Consider the following 19,437-nt stretch of genomic DNA (forward strand, 5'->3'; position numbering starts at 1 on the left):
GGCTACATTCCCTAGAATTAGGTCCAGTACCGCCCCCTCTCTTGTAGGACTTTCTACATGCTGGCTCAAAAAGCTCTCCTGGATGCACTTTAAGAATTCCGCACCCTCTAAGCCTTTCACACTCTGACTATCCCAGTTAATATTGGGGAAATTGAAATCCCCTGCTATTATTACCCTATTATTTCTACACGTCTCTGAGATTTGCCCACATATCTGTTCCTCTATCTCCCCCTGACTGTTTGGGGGCCTATAGTACACTCCCAGCAAAGTGCTTGCCCCCTTTTTGTTTAAGCTCTACCCACGGTGGCATAGTGGTTAGCACTGTTGCCTCACAGCGCCAGGGACCCGGGTTCAAATCTGGCCTCGGGCGACTGTCTGTGTGGAGTTTGCACATTCTCCCTGTGTCTGCGTGGGTTTCCTCCGGGTGCTCCGGTTTCCTCCCACAGTCCAAAGATGTGCAGGTTAGGTTGATTTGGCTATGATAAATTGACCCTTAGTGTTAGGGGATTAAATACGTGGGGTTACGGGGATAGGGTGGGATATGTGTCGGTGCAGGCTCGATGGGCCGAAATGGCCTCTATCTGCACTGTAGATTCTGTGATTCTGTGATATGACCTCATTAGAGGAACCTGCTAAGACATCATCCCTCCTTACTGCAGTAATTGACTCCTTGATTAATATTGCGACACCCCCTCCTCTTTTACACCCCCCCCTGTCTCGCCTGAAGATTCTATACCCCGGAATATTGAGCTGCCAGTCCTGCCCCTCCCTCAACCATGTCTCTGTGATAGCAACAATATCATCCTCCCATGTGTTCATCAACATAAATCTTTCCACAAAAACAAATGAAACCCACCAAATGGCCAGAGATCTGTTGTTTCACAGAAATCACAGAAACCCCACAATGCAGATAGAGGCCATTTCGGCCCATCGAGCCTGCACCGACACTTACCCCACCCGATCCCCGTAACCCCTACACCAACACATATCCCACTCTATCCCCGTAACCCCACGTATTTAATCCCCCTAACACTAAGGGTCAATTTATCATAGCCAATCAACCTAACCCGCACATCTTTGGACTGTGGGAGGAAACCGGAGCACCCGGAGGAAACCCACGCAAACACGGGGAGAATGTGCAAACTCGACACAGACAGTCACCCGAGGCCGGATTCGAACCCGGGTCCCTGGCAACAGTGCTAACCACTATGCCACCGTGCTATCTACTTGAATCGATGGCCTGTCTAGTCAGCAATAATTTCTTGGAGTGTTGATGCCTGCCTTTGGAACCATTGGCCCCCAGACCCGTGTCTGCCCAAGTGCTGCTCGTTCCCCAATGTTCCTCAGTTCCCCGTTTGTCTTCCTGAGTGGCACTATTTTTCCGTCGCCTCCAGTTCCCACATTACAGGGGTAAAAGTGGACCTGTGGAGCTCAGCGCCCACGTTACATTCATCAGAGAGTCATTTAATCATTTTGGACTGATGTTATTTTGTTTCAGAACAGTTCAAATATTGTGCAAGTCAACTACTGTACTGTTGGTTACTTTTGCGTCTGTGTAATTATATTGCTTGGTAATAAATCTGACTTTAGTTGTAGTCTGAATGATATTTTCCCACTTTTGAGAATGGACAGGTGATTCTATGCAATATCTGGTGTGAGATGTGACAGTAAAAAGGAAATCGATAGTCCTGTGTCACGCTAACCCATTCATGTCACGGATCAGGGTGCAAATCTCAGATCACAGGAGATGTCAGTCAGCTGATGAAAACTACCCTTTTGCTGTGAAGCGTTTTGGGAGAACATCTGAATTATTCTGTCGCACTGCAAGTCCCCTCCCATCCCAGGTTGGAACGATGTAGAATAAACTAGCCCACCTCTTTGGGACACGTGCTCCATGTTGTATACACCTTCTCCAGGGTAGGCTTAGGAGGTGCTTTCCTCCTGAACTTCTCCTTCACACCCATCTGCTTGCTCAGAGGTAAAGCAATCAACCTGGATAAACAGAACAGACAAGACCCGTCAATGCAGTAGCTTAGATTAGCACCAGATACCCTGTGCTCAGCTGTGACTCAGTGTTAAAAGTTTAAATCATTTTTACTGCGAGGAGAGGAGGAAGGGACTCAGAAGGCAGCTGCTGCGACCCGTGGCCCAGCAATTGCTTCTTCATTTAAATTCGGATTGTGCTACACATGAACATTACCTCGGATATACGACAGAAATAGGCCATTCGCCCCAACCAGTCCATGCCGGCGTTTATGCTCCATACGAGCCTCCAGTCTTTCCTCATCTAAATCTATCAGCATAACCCTCTATTCCCTTTTCCCTCATATGTTTGTCTAGCCTCCCCTTAAATGAATCTATACTATTCGCTTCAACCACTCCCTGTGATAGCGAGTTCCACATTCCCACCACTCTGGGTAAAGAAGTATCTTCTGAATTCCCTATTTGATTTCTTGGTGACTATCTAATATTGATGGTCTCTAAATAACAAAGAAAACGCTGGAAACACCCAGCAGGCCAGGCAACATCCGTGGAGAGAGAAATAGACTCAACGTTTTGCGTCAAAACCCTTCTACAGTTCTGTAGAAGGGTTTCAACCCGAAACGTTGACTATTTCTCTCTCCACGGATGTTGCCTGGCCTGCTGCATTTTTCCAGTGTTTTCTGTTGTTATTTCGGATTGCCAGTATCCGCAGTATTTTGCTATCGTCGTTGATGGTCTCTAGTTATGCTCTTCCCCACAAGTGGAAACATTTTCTCTGTATCCACTCTATCAACATTTTTCATAATTTTAAAGACCTCTATTAGGTCACCCCTCAGCCTTCTTTCTTCCCCCCCCCAACCCCAAGAGAAAAGAGACCCAGCCTGTCCATCCTTTCCTGATATGTATACCCTCGCATTTCTTGTATCATCCTTGTATATCTTCTCTGCACCCTCTCCAGTGCCTCTATATCCTTTTTATATGGTGACCAGAACTGTACGTAGTACTCTGTGTGTGGTCTAACCAAGGTTCGATACAGGTTTAGTATAACTTCCCTTTTTTTCAAATCTATCCCTCTAGAAATAAACCCTAGTGCTTGGTTTGCTTTTTTTAAAATGGCTTTGCTAACCTGTGTCGCAACTTTTAGTGATGTGTATTTGTTCCTCTATCCCACCTAGACTCGCACCCTCCAAGTAATAAGTGACCTCCCTATTCTTCCTACCAAAATATAATACCTCACATTTATCTGTGTTGAACTTCATTTGCCAATTATGTGCCCATTCTGCAAGTTTATTAATGTCCTCCTGTAACTTGTCTAAATCATTAATGTAAATTGTGAACAGCAGTGGTCCCAGCACTGATCCTTGTGGAACACCACTGCCCACCTTCTGCCACGGTGAATAGCTACCCTTTACTCCTACTCTCTGTTTTCTGTCCTGAAGCCAGCCAGCAATCCATTCTGCTACTTGTCCCGACTCCGCATTCTCTGACCTTGTTCATCAGTATTATGGGGTACCATATCGAAGGCCTTTTGAAAATCTAGATAAATTACATCTACTGCATTATCATTGTCTACTCGCTCTGTTACCTCTTCAAAAAATTCAATAAGGTTGGTCAAGCAAGACTTTCTCTTTTGAAATCCATGTTGACTATTCATTATTATATTTTTGGATTCTAGATGTTCTTCTATTTTCTCCTTTAGTAGGGATTAGTAGGGAAACATTTGCTGTACAGACACGCAAATAGTCAGCATAATCCTAGCTGCTCCAATCCATGTCACGCTGCGAGCTGCCGGTTCTTAAACATTACTTGACAATGAGGTGTACAGTGTACAAGCAATACAGGGCATCGCACGCAGAGCGAGACTAGCAATACAGGGCACCACACTGCAGAGAGAGAGACTAGCAATACAGGGCACCGCATGCAGAGAGAGAGACTAGCAATACAGGGCCCCATACTGCAGAGCTAGACTGAGCAATACAGGCCACCGCACTGCAGAGACAGAGACTAGCAATACAGGGCTCCACACTGCAGAGAGAGAGACTAGCAATACAGGGCCCCACATTGCAGAGAGAGCGACTAGCAATACAGGGCCCCACACTGCAGAGAGAGACTAGCAATACAGGGCCCCACACTGCAGAGAGAGAGAGAGAGACTAGCAATACAGGGCCCCACACTGCAGAGAGAGACTGAGCAATACAGAGCACCGCACTGCAGAGAGAGACTGAGCAATACAGAGCACCGCACTGCAGAGAGACTGAGCAATACAGGGCACCGCACTGCAGAGAGATAGACTAGCAATACAGGTTGTGTCTCCTTGTGTTCTTATTACTATATATATTACAGACACTTTTAGTTAGTGCTTTTACTAAGCTGTATTCTTGCTTTTGTTAGTGCTGCCACATGGTGCGGAGTGATACAAGATGTCCGACGCTGCACTGTGCGCTGCCCGTGCACAGTGTGCCACATAGCAATATAACTACACCATACCAAAATAGTTCCATTTAACGGTGTGATACTATAACAATGTAACACAGGGCGTCACACTGCAGAGAGAGAGACTAGCAATACAGGGCCCCACACTGCAGAGAGAGAGAGAGAGACTAGCAATACAGGGCCCCACACTGCAGAGAGAGAGACTAGCAATACAGGGCGTCACACTGCAGAGAGAGACTAGCAATACAGGGTGTCACACTGCAGAGAGAGAGACTAGCAATACAGGGCCCCACACTGCAGAGAGAGTGTGTTGTGTCTCGTGTTCTTTTACTATAAATAATAGACACTTTTAGCTCATTTTAGTTACTGCTTTTACTAACTGTATTTCTGCTTTCTTTCTGTGCTGCCGCATGGTGCGGAGTGATACAAGATGTCCGATGCTGCACTGTGCACTGCCCGTGCACAGTGTGCCACATAGCAATATAACTACACCATACCAAAGTAGTTCCATACCAAAGTAGTTCCAGTTAACGATGTGATACTATAACAATGTAACATCCCTCTTTCTCAAAAACTAAAACATGAAATTTAACAATTTAAATTAACAATATTATATCTAAACTATTATCATCAACTATATGTAGCCAAGTGGGAAAATGCAGTGAATATTTAAGTCCACTAGATGGCGCGGTTCATTTTCCCCTTTAGAATTTGAAAAAAGGAGAAAAGGGTTATGGGTAAGGCCATGTGATGCCAAAGGAACCTCCCCTTTCTTCACAGCCTCCATTTTCTAGATCCAGCGTGGGGGGTGTGCTCTGAGGAGAGTTGGGGTGAATATGACTTTTGAAATGAACTTAGTCTGCGTAAAGTACAACTAAAACAGCATTTAGTGCAGCCAGACATAGTTTTAAAGTGATATTGTTTCCCAAATCACTCGATATCACGGGGATGCTTGTAGATTGTCCCACCATGTGCTGGTGTTAACCTTTGTTAAAATTGTTGTTGAGTCCTTGGGGCTACGTTTCGAACGAGTTTAATACTTTCTGTTTGCTTGTAAGAGGTGACAAGTGATAACGGGACATACGAATGTATGGTATGATATGTTTTGTTTTGTATAATGATTGTTAGTTAATTAACTGCCTTCACCTGTGGTTTGCCTCATGTTCTGTTTTGCAGCAAGCCACTGCCGTATTTTGTCGACTGTGTTTTATGTATTTACAATTTCATCCTAAACCTAGACCCAAGTTATTAATACAGAATAAAAAACCCCAAAAACGAAAGTTCGTGTCCTGTGCTGCTCCATTTCGCCAGGCTACACATTTTGGTACCAGGAGTGGGGTCTGTTAGCTTGGAGTTTCTCAGGTTTGGGAAAGTTACATAAAATACGGCAGTGGGGGAAGAGCGGTGTGGTGCCAAGTGGACCTGGAGACGGACGGAGAGTGCTGCCTGGGGTTGCTAAGGAGGACCAGACCAGACAGACGGGATCCAGAGGGCGCCAGGACCAATCTGGGAGAGGACCCATCAAGGCACCGAGGAGGGACACCATTGGAGAAGAATCGTCACAGCGGCCATCCCATTCAGTGACTGTCAGGGACTTGTGAACTGAGTCAAAATGTTAGACCCTCCTGAGGAGGCGGGTGGAGCTCACAATTCGGATGGTGAGGACAATACCTCGAGTGTGGGTGAGGGCAACCAGATAGATCAACTCAAGGCACAGATTTCAGAGTTGAAAAAAAACCATGACCAAGCAATGGCAATTATTGCCACTCTAGGTAATGGGGCAACCAAGTCATATGTGTATGTACCCAGAGAGCGTCAGATCCAACCATTCAGTGGTGAGGTATCTAAAGATAGTCGTTCAGTTGATGAGTTCATTGAAGAGGTTGAAAGTGTACTACGAGCTAGAGATCAGACTCCTGCAGAGCAGGTAGATTTCATTCGATCTTTGTTGAGGGGGGCAGCCCTACAGGAAATTAGGTTACGGTTGGGTGGAGAGTCTAAGCAGCCCAGTGACCTGTTCAGTTACCTAAGGGGGGCTTTCACCGAAAAACGCAGTGAGTCCCAGCTGTTAGAAACTTTCTATGGACGCAAGCAAGAAGAGGGTGAAGGTTTCCAAGAATACTCACATGCACTCTCTCAGATTATTAGAACTTTGGTAAAGCAATCACCTGATGCTGTGCCGGACACAAAACGGGTTGTCAGAAACAGATTTGTTGATGGTGTTAGAGATCCCTCACTCCGGAGAGAGTTGCGCAAGTTTGTACGAGACAACCCCCAGTCTACCCTGTTCGATGTACGTGAGGAAGCTGTCTTATGGTCCTTAGAAGACCAGCCCTGTAGCACTAAAGTTGCAAAGAGCAAGAATGTAGTGTGTGACAGTACGGGGAGGGATCTTCAGTGTTCTGCCATTGGGGTACCAGGCAGCCAGGCTGTCACTTTACAGGATGTTCTTAAAGTGGTGGCGGAACAGGGTAAAGCTATCGGGGAACTAACAGAGGCAGTACGGGGTCTTGCTCTACAGAAGGAAAACACGGGTAATGACAAGGTTGGGAAACCTAGAGCCAAGCCAAAGTTCACTGATGAAGGTCAGCCTATTTGCTTTAAGTGCAACGGGGCGGGGCACATTGCCAAACAGTGTCCTCAGAAGCACGAGGTAGCAAACACATCCACCAATGCTGGCTGGGGTGCAGGAAAACTAACTCCCTCGATTGCCATGAGCCGGGCAATGCGAGGAAAACCTGCAGGCTCTCAGAACAGTACTGGTATTCGTGACAGATTTCTTGACCGTGCAGTAGGTAAATGTCCAGTAGTAGATCTCAAGATTGGGGGGGTTACTGCTAACTGTTTACTGGATACCGGGAGCCAAGTCAGCACTATTACTGAAGTTTTTTTCCAGAGAGCACTTACTTGGGAGGGATGAGGATATGCTGCCTACAACCGGGTGGCTTAAGATCACTGCCGCCAATGGGTTGGACATTCCCTACTTGGGCTACCTTGAGTTAGACGTTGAAACTATGGGCATAACCTTACCCGAATGTGGTTTCCTGGTAGTCAAAGAGCATCAGCAGTCACAGCCTGCAGCACCAGGTCTTATTGGTATGAACATCATCAGCCGATGCAGACAACTAGTTCATGCTGAGTTTGACACTACTCTAGGGGGAAAGTTGGATTCAGATTGGAGGGAAGCATTTCAGCAAGTACAACAGTGTAACATCACTCCAAAGTCATCTTCTGTCCGTGTAGCTGGTAGGGGTGCTGTACATGTGCCTGCGTCTTCCATAGCTACAGTCTACGTAAAGGGACTTAAAACTCAGTCAGGTGGCAGCACTAAAATGCTGTTGGAGCCAGGTAACACACCATTGCCAGGTGGCCTGGTAGTTGTCCCCACTCTAGTTGAATCAAAGGGACATTTATTTCCAGTGCAGGTGGTAAATTTCTCTGAGGAGGATGTGTGGTTAAACCCCAGGACCAGGCTTGGTATTCCGACTCAGGCAGAGTGTGTAGACAAGGACTCCTGTGAGGTGCGATTTCAACGCATCTCCGCTGACACAGAGGAAGTAACTGTTGGCAGACAAGAAGGACAGATGACAGACAAAGACATTCAGTTGCTTTTGGACAAACTACACATAGGTGGCACACAGGGCCAACAAGCAGAGTTAGGTGCACTTTTAGCCAGGTATTCGGAAGTATTTGCTTTTAAGGATGAGGACCTAGGCTACACTGATAAAGTTGAGCATGAGATTAACTTGGTAGATGACGCACCAGTTACAGAGCCATACCGTCGTATCCCACCTACACTGTACAAAGAGGTGAGGGACCACATCACTAAGCTTTTAAGAAAGCGTGTCATCCAGGAGAGCAATAGTTCATACGCTTCACCCATAGTGGTAGTTCGTAAGACTGATGGAGACATACGACTATGTGTTGACTTTAGGAAACTAAACTCAAAAACCAGACGTGACGCATTTCCTTTGCCCCGCATTGACGAGAGTTTTGATGCCCTTCATGGTGCAAAGTTCTTCTCGACCATTGACCTTGCAAGTGGGTACCACCAGGTTGCTGTTCGTGAAAGTGACAGGCCTAAGACTGCTTTTACAACTCCTTTTGGCCTTTTTGAGTACCTCAGAATGCCTTTTGGTGTCTGTAATGGACCTGCGACTTTTCAACGACTTATGCAAGCGACTATGAGCGACTTAGTGTTCCACATCCTATTAGTGTATTTAGATGACATCCTTGTGTTCTCTCAGACCTTCCCGGACCATTTAGAGAGGCTTGAGACAGCTCTAAGACGACTGAAAGAGACAGGTTTGAAAGTAAAGCTTGAAAAGTGTCACTTCCTGCAGCAGGAAGTCAGGTTCCTTGGGCATCAAATTTCAGGGGAGGGTATAGGGACAGATCCAGAGAAAATTGCCGCCGTAAAGAAGTGGCCGGTCCCCAGTACAGTCAAAGATCTGAGGTCATTTCTTGGTTTCTGTAGTTATTACAGGAGGTTCATTGAGGATTTTTCTAAACGAGCTGGCCCTCTCCATGACGTAGTCAATGCATGCCTTAGGGAAGACAGCCCAGCAAAAGCAAAACGGTTGTTTGAAGGTTCATGGACAGCGGCGTGCCAAGCTGCTTTCGAACAGCTGAAAGAAAAGCTGATCAGTGCTCCAGTGTTAGGTTACGCAGATTTCACTCAGCCTTTTATTGTAGAGACAGATGCCAGTAACCTAGGATTAGGTGCCATCCTCCACCAGCAGCAGGGAGATAGGAAGAGAGTGATAGCATATGCCAGTAGGAGGCTCCGTAATGCTGAAAGAAATGACAGAAACTACAGCAGTATGAAACTAGAGCTCCTCGCCCTCAAATGGGCTGTTTCAGAGAAATTTCGAGGTTACCTTCTAGGTTCCAAGTTCACTGTCATAACAGATAACAACCCCCTGTGTCACCTTTCTACAGCTAAGTTAGGTGCTGTTGAGCAAAGATGGGTGGCTCAGTTAGCTGTTTTTGACTTTGACGTCAAGTACCGCCCAGGCCGCTGTAATGCAGCAGCAGATGCCCTCTCTAGGCAGCCGTTAGCAGGGGAGCCCGAGTCAGACAGTGGGGATGCGGACTATGATGGTTGTGTGGCCATATGTAATGTCACTCACAAGGGAACAGCTCTAGGACCAGACTTAGGGACAGCAGGAGTCAAGTGCTGTAAAGTCAGACAGATCCGTGTTTCGGACGCAGAAGAAAGTACTGAGCGTAGTGAGTTGCAGGGTAACACACCAACACTTCCCGGTTACTCTAAAGAGGAACTACGTAAGTTTCAGGACACAGACCCCACCCTCAGCGTGTTTAGGAAGTTTTGGGGTGAGCAGCGAAGGCCAACTTACAAGGAGAGGTCGCAGTTATCCAAGCTAGTATTATCCACGTTAAAGCAGTGGCCCCGTATTTGTGAGCAAGATGGTTTGTTGTACCGTGTAATCGAGGATGTCCATGTTGGTGAGTGTCACCAGCTACTACTGCCCTCTTGTTTGAAAGAAGTCGTGCTTGAAGGTGTGCATGATCGTATGGGCCATCAGGGAATAGAGCGCACACAGAACCTTTTGAGACAGAGATGTTTTTGGGTTGGGATGTATGGGGATGTGGAACAATGGGTCAAGAAATGCGAGAGGTGTGTTTTGACAAAAATGCCCCACCCCAAGATACATGCCCCTATGAAATCATTTCTAGCCTCCCGGCCCCTTGAAGTAGTTGCTGTAGATTTCACCATGCTGGAACCGGCCTCCGATGGTCGTGAGAATGTGTTAGTGGTGACCGATGTTTTCACTAAATTCACACAAGCCTTCCCTACTCGGGACCAAAAGGCTGATACCACGGCAAAAGTCCTTCTCAAAGAGTGGTTCATGAAGTATGGGGTCCCAGAAAGATTGCATTCAGACAGAGGTCGAAATTTTGAGAGTGAAATCATTGCCGAGCTGTGTAAGCTTTATGGTGTAAAGAAAACCCGCACTACCCCACACCACCCAGAAGGAAATGCTCAATGTGAGAGATTCAACAGATCTTTACATGATCTTTTGCGTACACTGCCTCCAGAAAAGAAGCGCCGCTGGCCTGAGCACTTATCTGAGTTGGTGTATGCCTACAATGTAACACCCCATGCTACGACTGGCTACTCACCGTACTATCTGCTTTTCGGGGTTCATCCACACCTTCCTGTAGATGCTTTATTAGGTCAGGAGCAAGTGTTAGACAAGAAACATGAGTGGTTGGTTGTCCACCAAGAGCGTTTGAAGGAGGCACATGCAAGGGCAAGAGAGTACACTGAAAAGAAATCAGCTCAAAGAATTGAACTTAACAAAGACAAAGTGTACTGTCCAACCATTGAGGTGGGTCAGTTGGTATACTTACGACACAGGCCGTTGGGTAGGAACAAAATTCAGGATGCGTGGGGTCCTACTGTGTACAGAGTGGTGGAGGTACAGGGTACTACACATGCAGTTGAGCCTGTAGAGGGCGGTCCTTTAAAAAGGGTCCATAGAGTTAATCTTAGGCCATGTGTTACCCCTGTCCCTGAGCCTAGGCGGACGAGAACCAAGTCCCCTGTCACCGTACCCCCTGTCACTCTTTTGACAGAATCGTTGCCAGAGCCCTCTGATACTGAGTTTGTTGTGGTAGAGGAAGTCACCTATCCAGAGTTAACTCAGGAGGAAAAAGTAAACAATGATCCTGTTGGTAACGCCCAAGATGTACAGGAATCAGAGGCTGTTTCTGAGCCAGAGCATTCAGATCCTTCTGAGTGTGGGACTGAGGTTGAGGTACCCATTCCGGCTCCTCGCAGAACTAAAAGAGCCAATGCTGGGGTAAACCTTAACCCATACCATTTGCCTCAGTCAGCCTGTAATGCAGTCTCACTCAGTCCTGAGGTGTTCTCTCATGTTTTATCGAGTCTGGGTACTGCATTTTTTCGAGAAGCTGTAAAAGAAGTGAAAAACGGGTGCTAAGTCACCGAGGACGTTGACTTTAAAGCAGGGGAGAATGTAGCCAAGTGGGAAAATGCAGTGAATATTTAAGTCCACTAGATGGCGCGGTTCATTTTCCCCTTTAGAATTTGAAAAAAGGAGAAAAGGGTTATAGGTAAGGCCATGTGATGCCAAAGGAACCTTCCCTTTCTTCACAGCCTCCATTTTCTAGATCCAGCGTGGGGGGTGTGCTCTGAGGAGAGTTGGGGTGAATATGACTTTTGAAATGAACTTAGTCTGCGTAAAGTACAACTAAAACAGCATTTAGTGCAGCCAGACATAGTTTTAAAGTGATATTGTTTCCCAAATCACTCGATATCACGGGGATGCTTGTAGATTGTCCCACCATGTGCTGGTGTTAACCTTTGTTAAAATTGTTGTTGAGTCCTTGGGGCTACGTTTCGAACGAGTTTAATACTTTCTGTTTGCTTGTAAGAGGTGACAAGTGATAACGGGACATACGAATGTATGGTATGATATGTTTTGTTTTGTATAATGATTGTTAGTTAATTAACTGCCTTCACCTGTGGTTTGCCTCATGTTCTGTTTTGCAGCAAGCCACTGCCGTATTTTGTCGACTGTGTTTTATGTATTTACAATTTCATCCTAAACCTAGACCCAAGTTATTAATACAGAATAAAAAACCCCAAAAACGAAAGTTCGTGTCCTGTGCTGCTCCATTTCGCCAGGCTACATATAAATAATCGTGAGTTGTTTTTTTTATTCGCGATATCGCTCAGGTGGTTGGATGTTGTCCCTCCATCTTGTGGATTTGGTGGTGACCATTCCTCTCTGCGGTGTTTTGGTGTGTTCCGCTCTCGTTGTTGTTGTTGCTGTCGCCTTTGGAGTTGGAGTGTGCATACTCGTGGTTGTTTGATTTGTAGCGCTTGTTTCTGGTGTTGTACTGCTTGTGGTAGTTGGTGTTGTCAATGTTGCTGATGTTGTCTGCTGCTTATCCAGTTCAGGTGAAGGTCTGATGTGGAGTCTGTTCCATCTGTATTGGTTACCAGGTTCAGTCTCTACGAAGTAGGATCTTGGAGTATCAGCTTTTCCAATGACCTTGGCTGGATTCCAGGTTTTCAACACCGGGTCTTGCACATGCACTGATTGTCCATTCAGCAATTCTGGTAGCGTCTTTGCAAGTTTATCAAAATGTTTGCTTCCTACGATTTGTGCTTCTGCCAGCTTTTGTCTGAAGTTCTCCTGGTCCTGGGGAGGATGTATTTTTGCTGGTAGTGTAGTCTTAAACTTCCTCCCATTCAGCAATTCCACAGGTGATTTCATGTCTGCTTTCAGTGGTGTTGATCTGAGTGATAGGAGGGCAAGGTCTTAGTCTTCCCCCATCTCACTACTTTTGATGAGAGTTCTCTTGACAGTCTGGATCTGTCTTTCGATGAGCCCGTGTCCCCTTGGGAAATGTGGGGATGAGGTTACTATTTTGAATCCATACTTTTCTGCCAGAACTCTGAATTCACTCGATGTGAACTGGGTTCCATTGTCACAGATTACTTTTCCGGGATTCCTTGTTCAGCAAACAAGCTCTTTGCAATCCTGGTGGTAGTTGTGGCTCTCAAGTCTTTCATCCTTCTCACAAAAGGAAACTTGGAATAGTAATCTGCCACTATGAGATACCATTCTTGATTGCACATGAAGAGATCTGCCCCAACAGTGTGCCATGGTCTTGATGGTATTTCACTAGGTATCATCTCCTCTTTCTGTTGTGCATTTCTGGCATATACCACATGCAGAGACCATCTGTTCGATATTTTTGTACATGCCTATCCAGTATACAGCTGATCTGGCTCTCAGCTTGCATTTCTCCATTCCCATGTGGCCTTCATCTATGAGATGGAGAAGTTGTGTCTGCATCGTCTTTGGCACGATGATCCTCAATCCAGCTAGGATAATACCGTCTTCTACTGCAATATCGTCTTTAATCGTCCAGTATTGACGAATTGTCGCCTGTACCTGCTGGATTCTCTCCGGCCACCCCTGTGTTACTTGTTGTGTGAGTAGTTGCAACTCCTCATCTTTGCTAGTCTCATCTCTGATTTGGCTGAGCTTTGTAGGGGTAACATTCACTAGGTGGTGGATTTTTACTGTTAGGCACTCCACCTCGTGTTTCTCATATGGTGACAATCGAGACAACGCATCTGCTAGCACCATTTCCTTTCCTGGCTTATTATTTAAGTGTGAAGTCATAGCTTTGGATCCTTAGAAGTAGTCTTTGCAGTCTTGCAGGCGCTTTGCACAGATTCTTCTTATAGATCTGTTCTAGTGGACGATGGTCACTCTCTATTGTAAATCGCCTGCCATATAGGTATGTATGGAATTTCTCGCATCCGTACACGACTGCTAACAGTTCTCTTTCTATGTTGGCGTATCTCGTCTCGGCTGACGTCAAGGCCTTTGATGCGAAAGCTATCGGCTTTCCTTCCTGCACTAGAGCTGCCCCTAGTCATAAGAACATAAGAAATAGGAGCAGGAGTAGGCCAATCGGCCCCTCGAGCCTGCTCCGCCATTCAATAAGATCATGGCTGATCTGATCCTAACCGCCAATCCACCACAGAACCATCTCCTGAATCTAACAGAATTAGACACACGAAATAGGAGCAGGATCAGGCTACACGGCCCCTGGGCCCGCTCCGCTACCCACAGGGCCATGACCGATCCGGACCTAGACTCATGTCCAAATTCTTGCCTGCTCCTCGTAACCCTTAATTCCCTTTACTTCTAGGAAACTGTCTATTTCTATTTTAAATTTATGTAATGATGTAGCTTCTACAGCTTTTTGGGGCAGCAAATTCCATGGACCTACCACCCTCGGAGTGAAGTAGTTCCTCCCCATCTCAGTTTTGAAAGAGCAGCCCCTTATTCTAAGACTATGCCCCCTAGTTCTAGTTTCACCCATCATCGGGAACATCCTCCCCGCATCCACCCGATCCAACCCCTTCACAATCTTATATGTTTCAATAAGATCGCCTCTCATTCTTCTGAACTCCAATGAGTAGAGTCCCAATCTACTCAACCTCTCCTCATATGTCCATCCCCTCATCCCCGGGATTAACCGAGTGAACCTTCTTTGTACTGACTCGAGAGCAAGTATGTCCTTTCTTAAGTATGGACACCAAAACTGTACGCAGTATTCCAGGTGCGGTCTCACCAATACCTTGTACAACTGAAGCAATACCTTCCTATTTTTATATTCTATCCCCCTAGCAATGAAAGCCAACATTCCATTGGCCTTCTTAATCACTTGCTGCACCTGCATACTAACCTTTTGAGTTTCGTGCACCAGGACCCCCAGATCCCTTTGTACTTCAGTACTTTCCAGTTTCTTGCCATTAAGATAATAACTTGCACTACGATTTTTCCTGCCAAAGTGCATAACCTCACACTTTCCAGTATTGTATTCCATCTGCCAAATCTCTGCCCACTTACTTAGCCTGTCTATGTCCCCTTGCAGGTTTTTTATGTCCTCCTCGCTCACTACTTTCCCTCCCATCTTAGTATCATCTGCAAACTTTGATATGTTACACTCGGTCCCCTCCTCCAAATCGTTAATATAGATTGTAAAGAGTTGGGGACCCAGCACTGACCCCAGCGGAACACCACTAGTTACTGATTGCCAGTCTGAGAATGAACCATTTATCCCAACTCTCTGCCTTCTGTTAGATAGCCAATCCTCTACCCATGCCAGAATATTACCCCCAATCCCGTGATTTTTTATCTTAAGCAATAATCTTTTGTGTGGCACCTTGTCAAATGCCTTTTGGAAGTCTAAATACACTACGTCCACTGGTTCCCCTTTATCCACCCTATATGTTACTTCCTCAAAGAACTCCAGCAAATTTGTCAAACATGACTTCCCCTTCATAAAACCATGCTGACTTTGTCCTATTAAATTATGATTATCCAAATGTCCTGTTACTGTCTCCTTAATAATGGACTCCAAAATTTTACCTACCACAGATGTTAGTTTCCAGCCTTCTGTCTACTGCCCTTTTTAAATAAGGGTGTTACATTAGCAGTTTTCCAGTCTGCCGGGACCTTTGCTGAGTCCAGGGAGTTTTGGAAAATGATTACTAATGCATCCACAATCCCTACCGCCAATTCCCTCAAGACCCTAGGATGTAAGCCATCAGGTCCAGGTGATTTATCCGCCTTGAGTCCCATTATTTTACCGAGTACCACTTCCTTAGTGATTTTGATCATGTTTAGCTCCTCCCCCCCTTTAGCCCCCTGTTTGTCCAGTGTTGGGATATTCTTAGTGTCTTCTACTGTAAAGACTGATACAAAATATTCAGTGTTTTTGCCATCTCCATATTTCCCACCATTAATTTCCCGGTCTCATCCTCTAAGGGACCAACATTTACTTTGTTTTTATATTTTTGGTAGAAGCATCTACTTGCAGAGTGACTGGTTTTCTTCTGTCATAATATGACAGACTTGTTTCTTTGCACAACAGTTCTTTAAGTTGTTTGAAATTCCTTTCGTGTGATTCAGACCACTGGTATTTGGCATCTTCTTTCAATAGCTCTCTGAGATTTGTTGTATGTTCCGACATGTGTGGGATGAAAGAACTCATGTATTGGACCAAGCCGAGGTAACTCCTCAGCTCTTTCTTGTCTTTGGGTGGTTTCATTTCAGCAATCGCCGCAATCTTCTCTGGATTTGGCTTGACTCCCTCTGGTGTATAAATCATACCGAAGAATTGGCATTCCTTGACTTTAACTATGCACTTATCTGCATTTAACTTGATGCCAGCCTTCCTGGTACTCTCCATGGCCTCATGTAGGTGCATGTCATGGTCTCTTTCATCTGCTCCATAGATCTGAATATCATCAGCTATTCCTATAGCTCCTTCACAGCCTCTGTATGTCTCGTCTATTTTCTGTTGAAAGATATCTTGACTGATATTTAGCCCGAATGGTAGCCGCAGGAATTTGTAACGCCCAAATGGTGTGTTGAATGTTGTCAGTGTTGTTGATTCCTCATCCAACTTCACGTTCCAATATCCATTTCTGGCATCTAGTTTTGAGAAAACCTTGGTTCCTGCCAGTGATGGCGTAATCTCCTCTAACGTTGGGATGGGATAGTGGTCCCTCTTTTTCACCTGGTTTAGATCTTTGGGGTCCAAACATATTCTGAGATGCCCTTTTGGCTTTTCTCGTACCACAATTGAGTTTACCCAGTCTGTGGGTTCAGTGACCTTTATGATCACTCCCTTTTCTTCCATCTCCTTTAGCTCTCTTTCAAGCTTTGTCTTCAGCTCGATGGGTACTTTTCGTGGAGCATGGATAACGGGCTTTACCTCTGGATCGATGGTGATGTGGTATTGGAAATCTCCAAAACATCCCACTGTATCATCGAAACATTCCGGATACATGTCTATCAAGTCTTTTTTACTCTTGATTTGTGGGCGGTTCTCCAGTGGGGTGTTGCTGTCTATCTTCAGTGGCATTTCCGTCAGCTCGTGATGCAGTGAGATCAATCTCAACTTCTCACAGCTGTTTAATCCCAGGATCGCTGGCCCCTCAGTGTCGGTGACATAGAGCATGCAGTTGATCTTTCTTTTATGTGTCCCTTTGATAAAGGTTATTCCGAGTTGTTTAATCTCACTCCCCCCGTATGCTGTCAGCGTGACATTACTTGCCTTTAAACAACCATTTTTTGGGTAGCCATCTTCTCTCAGGTTTTCGGGAAAAATCTGCTGGTACAGTCTCAATGGGAGAATGTTGCTCTGAGCCCGTGTCCAGCTTCAACTTTAAGTTGATGGTTGTGGGCCGACCTTTGACCTTTTTTTTGATTTGGATGATGGTGTGCAATTCTCTCCTCGGAGTATTTTCCGCTCTGGACATCTCGTGAAGCTGTATCTTTATGGTTTTGATGTTTAGTGCATTGTCGTGATCATCATCATCATCATCCTGCTCATCCATGGCATGGATATTGTGTTTCTTTCTCTGGTTCTGCTGTCCGCCTTTGTCTTTGATGTATGTTCCTACTTTCTTCATTCTACACCTCTTTTCCCAGTGGTTTAGTTTGCTACATGCATTGCAGCTTGTTCCATATGCTGGACATTTCCTCTTGTCTGTGTAATCATGCGGTCTTCCACAATTTCTGCACATGTTTCCCCCGTTGCCATGTGCATATCTTTGTGTGTTGTACTTTTCTCACTGCATCCACTCTGTTGCCCGTCTCAGAAGCCTTCCGCATGTCAGCCGTTTGAGAAATCAGCATTTTCATTTGCTGCTTCATGGCTTCATGAGCTCTTGCAGTATCTATAGCCTCTGTTATTCTGAGCTTTTCTTTTCCTATCAGGGCTTTTTGTACCTCTACATGCGCTGACCCCCATATTAGCTGGTCCACAAGCCTTTCCTCCATTTCCTTAAATTTACACTTGCTGGCTTCATTTCTCAGCCTTGTTAGGAAATTGTCAGCTGTTTCACCGGGTTCCTGTCTTAGACTCTGGAATTTGTATCTGTGTATACGATGATTGGATTTAGGCTCTAGATGGTTGCTGAATTTATCAAAAATTGTCACAGGGTTTTCCTCTTCAGTCAAACTCCAGCTATTATACAAATCTAGACCTTTTTCTCCTGTCCACAACAGAATGTAACTAACCTTTTCCTCGTTGGTAGTGCCCTTCAGGAAGCTTTTGAATGTAAGCTCACATTTCTGTTTGAACTTGCGGAATGCTTCTACTATATCGTCGGCTTCCCAGTTCATGAGGGGTTGCATTTGCAGTCAGTGCAGTCATTTTAGTTTCCCGTACGATTCACTCTCAATCACCTCATAAAATCACTTTTCGTCTTATTCGTAGTTCGTATAGCACAATTTTGTACTCACTTATACCGCTGCCACCATGTTGTGTCTCCTTGTGTTCTTTTACTATAAATAATAGACACTTTTAGCTCATTTTAGTTACTGCTTTTACTAGCTGTATTTCTGCTTTCTTTCTGTGCTGCCGCATGGTGCGGAGTGATACAAGATGTCCGACGCTGCACTGTGCACTGCCCGTGCACAGTGTGCCACATAGCAATATAACTACACCATACCAAAATAGTTCCATACCAAAGTAGTTCCATTTAACGATGTGATACTATAACAATGTAACAGAGAGACTAGCAATACAGGGCCCCACACTGCAGAGAGAGAGTCTAGCAATACAGGGCCCCACACTGCAGAGAGAGAGAGAGACTAGCAATGCAGGGCCCCACAAAGCAGAGTGAGGCCGAGCACAAGAGCCTCAAGTGCTGGTCTCAATGGGCCAAAAATTCGGGTCGGGGGCTTCCCGCGGGTGCAAGCCCCCGATCTGCACTCACCCTGCGCGCTGACATCTGAAGCCCGGGCCTGCTTGCATTTCCTGTCACAGGCCCGGTTCAGATGTCAGCGCGCAGTGCTTACCTGATCCAGCGGCGTAGTTAGTGCGATGTGCCGGCTGGGATCAGGTGAGCACTGTACAACCAATCAGGGGAGGGGAAGGTTCATTCATGAGTTTGAGAGTAAGAACGGTCAAACTCATGAAAACTACGGGGGCCCAAAACACTATTTAAACTTTAAATAAAAATTTAAAAAACATCCCAATCATTAAATTAAGTATAAATAAGTTAAAAAAAATAATTTAAACAATAATTTTTTTTTGAAAAAAATGAATTTTTAATAAAAAGGGTCTAAAACTAAACTTACCTTATTGTAGATTCTTTAAAATAATAAAACTGTGGGAAAAAAAATTCTAAATTACACTAAAACACCACTTACCTGTAAAAATAAATACTTACGTGTGTTTTTTACAAGCGTAAAGACCGGAGGCCTTTACACATGCGCAAATCCCCCAAAACAGAGGAAATCCAAGACGCACGCGCTGCCCCCTACAGCGCACGTGCTAGCCTCTTCAACTCTTGGGTTGGAGGAGCGGAAATGCCGGTTTTCAGCGCATGCTGAAAACCGGCATTTCCTCCGGCCAGACGCGTGAGTACCCCTTCCATACTCACGCGTTTGGGGAGGAATTTCTGCCCCATTATGTCAGTCC

The 19,437-nt window shown here is 45.5% G+C and overlaps 1 protein-coding gene across 6 annotated transcripts in view; it reads right to left on the minus strand.

Moving 5' to 3' along the window:
• cers4a (ceramide synthase 4a) overlaps positions 1–19,437 on the minus strand; it is a 136,220-nt gene that overhangs the window by 33,773 nt on the left and 83,010 nt on the right. For all 6 annotated transcript variants that reach the window (XM_086004782.1, XM_086004781.1, XM_086004779.1 and 3 more), the window contains one exon: positions 1,875–1,992. In XM_086004782.1, coding sequence (XP_085860908.1) covers positions 1,875–1,992 — 118 coding nt within the window. The remainder of the gene's footprint in view (positions 1–1,874; positions 1,993–19,437) is intronic.

The sequence above is a fragment of the Somniosus microcephalus genome, chromosome 13 (genome assembly GCF_052327205.1).
Source record: "Somniosus microcephalus isolate GS21.2 chromosome 13, FLI_Smic_1.0, whole genome shotgun sequence".
NCBI lineage: Eukaryota > Metazoa > Chordata > Chondrichthyes > Squaliformes > Somniosidae > Somniosus > Somniosus microcephalus.